General features: G+C 61.9%; 3 protein-coding genes across 3 annotated transcripts in view; all 3 read left to right on the top strand.

Annotated features, from left to right (window-relative positions):
- Positions 1 to 132: 132 nt before the first annotated feature.
- Positions 133 to 1,819, top strand: VDBG_08130 (conserved hypothetical protein; the record flags this gene model as incomplete). The annotated part of the gene is made up of 6 exons (XM_003001825.1): positions 133 to 208; positions 477 to 751; positions 897 to 1,341; positions 1,518 to 1,563; positions 1,697 to 1,744; positions 1,801 to 1,819. 6 exons carry the CDS (start codon positions 133 to 135, stop codon positions 1,817 to 1,819), a joined length of 909 nt encoding a protein of 302 aa, XP_003001871.1.
- Positions 1,820 to 3,161: 1,342 nt separating this feature from the next.
- VDBG_08129 (conserved hypothetical protein) lies at positions 3,162 to 4,342 on the top strand (the record flags this gene model as incomplete). Its single annotated transcript, XM_003001824.1, has 3 exons — positions 3,162 to 3,315; positions 3,389 to 4,182; positions 4,244 to 4,342. 3 exons carry the CDS (start codon positions 3,162 to 3,164, stop codon positions 4,340 to 4,342), a joined length of 1,047 nt encoding a protein of 348 aa, XP_003001870.1.
- Positions 4,343 to 5,793: 1,451 nt separating this feature from the next.
- VDBG_08128 (Usp domain-containing protein) overlaps positions 5,794 to 6,440 on the top strand; it is a gene marked incomplete at both ends in the record, with an annotated part of 2,331 nt that continues 1,684 nt past the window's right edge. Inside the window, one exon of the mRNA XM_003001823.1 lies at positions 5,794 to 6,435. Within this exon, the coding sequence (XP_003001869.1) occupies positions 5,794 to 6,435 (642 nt within the window). The remainder of the gene's footprint in view (positions 6,436 to 6,440) is intronic.

The following is a 6,440-nucleotide window of genomic DNA, read 5'->3' as shown; positions in this document are numbered from 1 at the left end:
CACGAGGCCCTCGGATGGTCCCTCGCGAAACGACGATATGCCGACGACGCGGTGCAGAAGAACAACGCCTCGAAGCCAGTGGATGCCGCAGCTGCGCGGAGGACCAAGGAGGATCTCGACGAGGAGGCGGTGATGGACCAGCTGGAGGTGCATTGGCGAACCTGCCGAAAGAACAACCGAGCCCAAGGCGAGGAAGGGAACGGACGAGGTAAGGAACCCGGACACAGAGCTCATTGCACTCTTCAGGCGATCAATCGGCGGGGAAGAAGAAGGAGAACGCTCGGGGTAATGGAGCGCCTTTTTGGGTGACAAGCAGCCAAAAACCAGCCTTGTTTCCCCTAGCCGGAGGAGGCTGCGGGCCGGCCGACTTCGGGCATTCCCGGTCGGAGCAGGGGGTTTCGGGGAACTTCGAACCAGGCCTCCAGGGGCCAAACCCCCGGGGCCCCGGCATTGATGAAGGACGGCCTGACGCCGAGCCAGATGGAGCACCTGTACCGCGAGGCTCGATCCCGCCTACCGTGTCCGACGCGACGCCCAGCGCGACCTCGAGGTGCTCGCGTCCGGCGGCGGCCTACTGGCCGACTCGGCGGCCGCCGACGTGCTCGGCACCGACGAGAAGGGCCGGTCTTACAAGTACCCGCTGCCCGCGCCCCTGCCGGAGAACAGCAAGCTTCAAGCCCGGTATCACCCTGTGCTGGAGCAGCTGACGAACGTCATGATGAGGCACGGCAAGAAGAGCGTCGCGCAAAGGGTGAGTTCTCTCCCCCTTCCCCCCCCGGCACAGCAAGCCGAGCTACAAGTCGAGCTACAAGTCGAGCTACAAGTCGAGCTACAAGGGGCACATCAATATTTGACAAAAAAAGACATGTCACTAACACGTGCACCCTCCTTCGCAGAACATGGCCATGATCCTCAACCACCTCCGCACGGCGCCGGCCCCGATCCTCAGCACCAAGAACCCCCTCATGGCGGGCCACCCGCCGGGCTCGCACTTCCCCCTCAACCCCGTCATGTACCTGACCATCGTCATTGACAGCGTGGCGCCCCTCGTCAAGGTCCGGTACATCCCCGGCGCCGCGGGCGGTGGCCGCGCCCTCGAGATGCCCGGCCCGCTCGCTGTGCGACAGCGCCGCCGCCTGGCGTTCCAGTGGATCCTCGACGCCGTCGCCAAGAAGAGGTCGACGGGCAGCGGCCGGACGCAGCTCGCGCACCGCATCGCCAACGAGATCATCGCCATTGCCGAGGGTCGGTCCGGCGTCTGGGAGAAGCGGATTGCCGTGCACAAGCTCGCCACGTCGACGCGAGCTAACCTGACGGCGCAGCAGGTCAGGACCGGCACCGGTAAGAAGTAGGTCTAAGGGAAGTTTTCCTCTCTAGAAAGAGGAGGGGAGGCTGCATGGGGCCGAAGCCGGGGGGGGGGGGCCGCTGAGAGGCGCTGACGAGAGCCGGCCGGCTCTGGGGCTGGCCGTTGTAACAAAATGTTTCGGTGTATCTGTTGTACTATACCGGCTGTACAGATGGGTTTCCAATGATGAGAAGCTTGTGCCATGTCACTTCGGTTTGGTTCGTGTAATTTGTTGATGAATGACGTGCCTAGATGGTACGATTCCCTACCCTTTGGTGACAGGTTTGCTCGTAGAAGGTGAAGCAAGCTGTTCCTCTTCAGCATGCCATGATGTATGTAACCATTGGCTAGGGTCCTGCTGTTTCGCCAGAGTGCTGAAGCGACACTTCATCCGCCAGCGTAAGTGGCTAGACTGTTGCCTTGTTGGCTCGATCTGTCTTTCATCGCCTCAACAGCATGTCATCTCCGGCTTAGATTCACGGCGTTCCCGCTGCTTCACAGTGCAGCCGATATGATGCTATTTGCTTTGCACATCCGAGTACTTCGTGGTGCCTGGGCGTTAGGGTGCTAGGCGGGGCGTGTGACGGCCACTCTCCGGCGTATCCGTGGGCGACTTGCAGACGCAGGGGCGTAGACTGGTGTCCAAGGCCGACGAGACTCGTCCTAGATAGAGCATGTATGAAGCCGTGCGAGTGAGTGAAGCCATGCAAATCATGCGTGCAGCCCTCATGGGAACGCGGTGAACCTCTGCTGTAGCAGAACGTCAAGTCGCCCATGCCCTGGAGCTTAAGGGAATGATCCAGTGTGTAGCATTGAATAAACTTGAGTGGCGTATTGCTTCGCACATACGACTAGCTGTCTTTATCCTGACAGGCGCCATGTTAACGATGGGGAGTCTGGGCGACTGTTAAGCATATTTTTTGGTGTGCCAAACTCTTGGGTCAGGCCACCATCCTTTTCATAAACACCATACACGTAGCAACTACCTGATGCCTTAATCGTTACAAGGGGACTGGTAAAAAGCAGATGGCATTCCTATGATGAGGAGCCATGGCAAACTTGACAGGCACTTCCCGAACCGCCATACTTATGCAGCTTCGTGACCGTTCTGGCTGCTGAGTATGGCCCGACGCTGCACAGAACCTCGAAGTGGGCCGTGATGTGTCAATGCTTTCGATCTCCTCGTTCCAATGTGATCCAGACCTGAAGCCAAGCCTTGCCACGACGCCTCCAAGTCATAGCCGGACATGTCGGCTCGCCCTGGGATGCCGGCAGCGATGTCGGCCTCGCCTCGCAGTTCGTTCCTGGCATGAGCAGCCGGGGCTAGTGCAGGTCTCGAGGGGGGGCGTCCCTCGTCACGAGAAGCGCGCTATTGGATTGCTCCTCATGGCGTGCCCCGGGCAGCCCCTCATGGGTCGGGGTCCTGATGAAATTTTATCAGATGATCTGATAAGATTAGATGGATCGCGGCAATATGATTGGTGATCTAGTACAGGGGTGCCCACTCAGTTCACGATGCCCCGGCTGTCTTGGCAATCAGATAACTCAGTCTCTAGGTATGCATACTGTCGGCCGAATAGCCAAGTTCTATGAGTCGGCGGTCTTGGCTCTCTTCGCGTTGCGACTTGAGCCGGGCTGGCCTTGCGCGACCTGATTATCTGGTGCAGGCATATAATCCCTCGCCCTGCCCAGGTAATTTTCAAAGGTTCTGCTGCCCTCTGGCTTCTCACTCGCTACGTTGTCTGTTTTGGCGCGCTTCTGATCCTGGATTGTGGTCTCTCGTTCCTTCATTCACTAAGCCCCATACCCAGTCAGAATGCGTTCGTTCGTTGCCTCTGCCCTGCTCGTCTCGAGCTCCGTGGCTGCCGCCTCGGCTTCCCTGGCTCCCAGCTGGGACTGGCCCGATGCCATGCCCATTGAGGCTCGTCAGGCCCCCGGCACCCCTCGGTTCCAGTGCCACGAGGACTGCGGTAAGCAGAGAGCACTCGAGGTCTGGCTCGCCAGGCCGACCTGCCGCGAACCCTCCCCCACTGACATTTCCAGGCACCACCATCTCGCTTAGCCGTGTCGAGGGCTACTGCACCAACGCCGAGTGGCGCGGCCGCTACGATGCGTGCATGATCTGCGCCAACACCGAGGGCATCTGGCAGTTCTACCGCAACGCCATCACGCCGGCCGCCGCTGCCTGCGGTCTCACGGCCGAGCCGTCGCCCAGCGGCTGGGTGCCGACGCCCACGTCCACGGAGGCACCGGCCCAGCCCAGCAGCGAGGCGCCCGTTGTACCGCCCAGCAGCGCCCCTGCTCCCGTTGACCCTGTCAGCAGCGCCCCTGCTCCTGTCGATCCCGTCAGCGGCGCCCCCGCCCCCGTCGACCCCACGAGCACCGCCGCCTCTGCCGTGACCAGCGCCGCCGTCTCTGCCGAGCAGCCCAGCGTCATTGTGCCCACCCCCGGGTCCTCGGCTGCCGGCGTTCCGGCCAGCAGCCTCATCAGCTCGGCCGCCGCCGGCGAGCCGACCTCTTCTGCCGTCGAGCACCCTGTCAGCAGCGGCGCCCCCTACCCCGTGGAGACGCACTCCCACGCGAACGGAACGGCCGCCCACACCAGCACAGCGCCCTGCGAGACCGACGCCAACGGCGTGCCCACCGGCCAGAGCAAGCCCACGACGCTCGTCACCAAGACGACCGAAGTCCCCGGCCACGTCGTCGTGCCGACCAAGTCTGCCGACGCTCCTGTGCAGCCCGCGCCCCCCGCGCAGACGCCCGGCACCGGCTCGCCTTCTCACGTTGCCACGGCGCCCGCCATCGTCGAGAGCGCCGATGCCACGGACGGCTCGGTGGTGAGTTTGCATCGTGCAGGTCTGGAGTTTGCGGACGAGTTTGCTGATCTGTGATTGCTAGCCTGTGCCTTCTGTTGTCGAGGTTAGCGGAGCCGGCAGAACGGTTGGATCGGCGATTGCTGCCGGTGTTGCTGCCATCGTGGCGGTTGCTGCTCTCTAGACAGCTCTCTAGACAGGAAGGGTGTGGTCAGTCGATCATTATGCACGATGACACCATGGTATGAGCTGATGGAACATGGTGTACATGCATATTCATGTCAATAGTTTTCTGACGTTGCTCGTTTGCATTGATGACGTGAATGGGAATGAGCTGTGATCGAGGCAGACAATATGGAGTGGCACTGTCACGTGTCAGCGTCTGTGTACATGGCGCTCTCGGATGTCTTCCGACGACTCGACCAGAGCTTCCACTTTGCGACTGCGCCCGCGCCCCTACACTACTGTAGGGTGTGCTAGTGTATGGCTCGACATGTCCGATCCTTGTCTGACACGGAGCAGATCGAGAGTCGAGACGCATGCTAGCGTGAGGCCGCCCGCGTGAGCCTCCCTCCATTCCAGAGCGGCGGCTCGTCAGAGGTCGCAGGAGGGGAGGCAGCAGGTGGGCAGCGAGGCACACCTTGTCACACCTGGAACTAGGTACCTGTGCACTGCAAACCGCCGGCGAGACAGAGGTACCTTTCGGGGTCCTCGCCTCTGTGAAGCTGCTGCATTCAGATCAGCCCATCCACGTGGAAACCGCCTGCGCCAAGAGAGAAGAGAGAAACACCCAGACCACGTCGTGTTCGTCAGGATCCATTGTGACTTGTACTTTTCTCTCGGGCGACTGGCGCCTGGTTTTGCACAGCCCTGTCGTTGTCGGAGGGGAAGAGGCGAACCAAGGGTGCGTGTGACTCTTCATCGACGGAACCGCTGTAGCGTCCTTCTCTACAGCGCTTGACGCAGCGGGCGGTGCCCCCGCGGATCGTCATGGAGGTCCCGAGCCCAGAGAGAGGGAAAGAGAGAGACAGAGACAGACAAGAGAGAGAGGGGCGGGCAAGAGTGGGCACGGGCAGGTAGGCAGTACCTGAGCAACAGGGCTAACCCAAGAACGTGCAAGAGCGGCTGTTCTACCCCTCACGCTGACGCTGTCGCTGCTGCTTCTGCTTGCCTCCCCGCCCATCAGCTCCTGCTTGCCTCGCTCATGCTCTGCACCCTCACTGGCTGCATCCTGGCTGAGGACGGAACCTACCCTGCCCTGCCTGCCTCCCTGGCACCCAGACAGGCCAGGCTACCTTACCTTTAATTCATCGAACCTGCCGCCCTCAGCCAACCAGCATCTCGCTTGTCGGCCCTGCCCCTACCCAACCCTGCCACTTCCTCCACCTCGACCTCCACCTTCGACTGCATCTCACGTCTGGCTCGGTCAATCAACCCATCATTACACCCTTTCCATACCTACCTACCTACCTACCTTCCTCTCACCATCCAGTAGTCTTATCTTCACCACCACACACACGTCCCCCTCACGAACTCTTGCAACGAGCCCATTACACACCACCTGCACCCGCCTCACGTACCCATCGCCATTGACCTAGGACGAATCCTTTTCCGTTCACCGTCACCGCCGCCGCAATGGCGCGCAATCAGCCCATGAGCATGGAGGCCATGCTGGACGAGGAACGTAAGGAGGTCCTCGCCCTGCTCGAGGGGCGCTCGTCCCCCGAGGCCATTCGCTCGACCTCGCCCTACACGACGCCTCGCTCGCCCGTCAGGAGCATGCTCGACGTCGTCGACGATGCCGCCAGCACTTCGAGCAAGAGCCCGCCCCGCGTCGCCCCCGTGCGCACATGCGTCGACGTTCGACAGCCCCCCATGCACCCCCGTGCGCAGGAGCATGGCTCGACAGTTGACGTCCCCGCCGCCGGCCACTTCTCCAGCGGCCCCAACTCGCCCGTCGAGTCGAGGTCCTCTTTCCAGTCCAACCGCGCCCCCGCCCATCACCCGCGCTCCATGTCCGACACGAGCTCCAAGCCCAGCTTTGGGCCTCGTGCCTCCATCGGCGGCCGTCTCGACCCCACCGCCGGCTACCAGTTCTCCGACATCAACACGAACAACATTGGCCAGGCCCTGCCCAAGAGGAACACCCAGGCCGCCAAGTTTGGCGCCTCGTCCTCGGGCAACGTCGGCAACACCAACGCCATGGCCGAGGCCCCGCGCGGCAGCGATCTCTCAAGCATCATCCTGCCGACCGACAGGACGGGGCGCCACGGCTCCGTCTC

The sequence above is a fragment of the Verticillium alfalfae genome, genomic scaffold, assembly GCF_000150825.1.
Source record: "Verticillium alfalfae VaMs.102 supercont1.11 genomic scaffold, whole genome shotgun sequence".
In the NCBI taxonomy this organism is placed as follows: Eukaryota; Fungi; Ascomycota; class Sordariomycetes; order Glomerellales; family Plectosphaerellaceae; genus Verticillium; species Verticillium alfalfae.
Note: the sequence above shows the minus strand (reverse complement) of the source record. Positions and strands in the feature narration are given on the sequence as shown.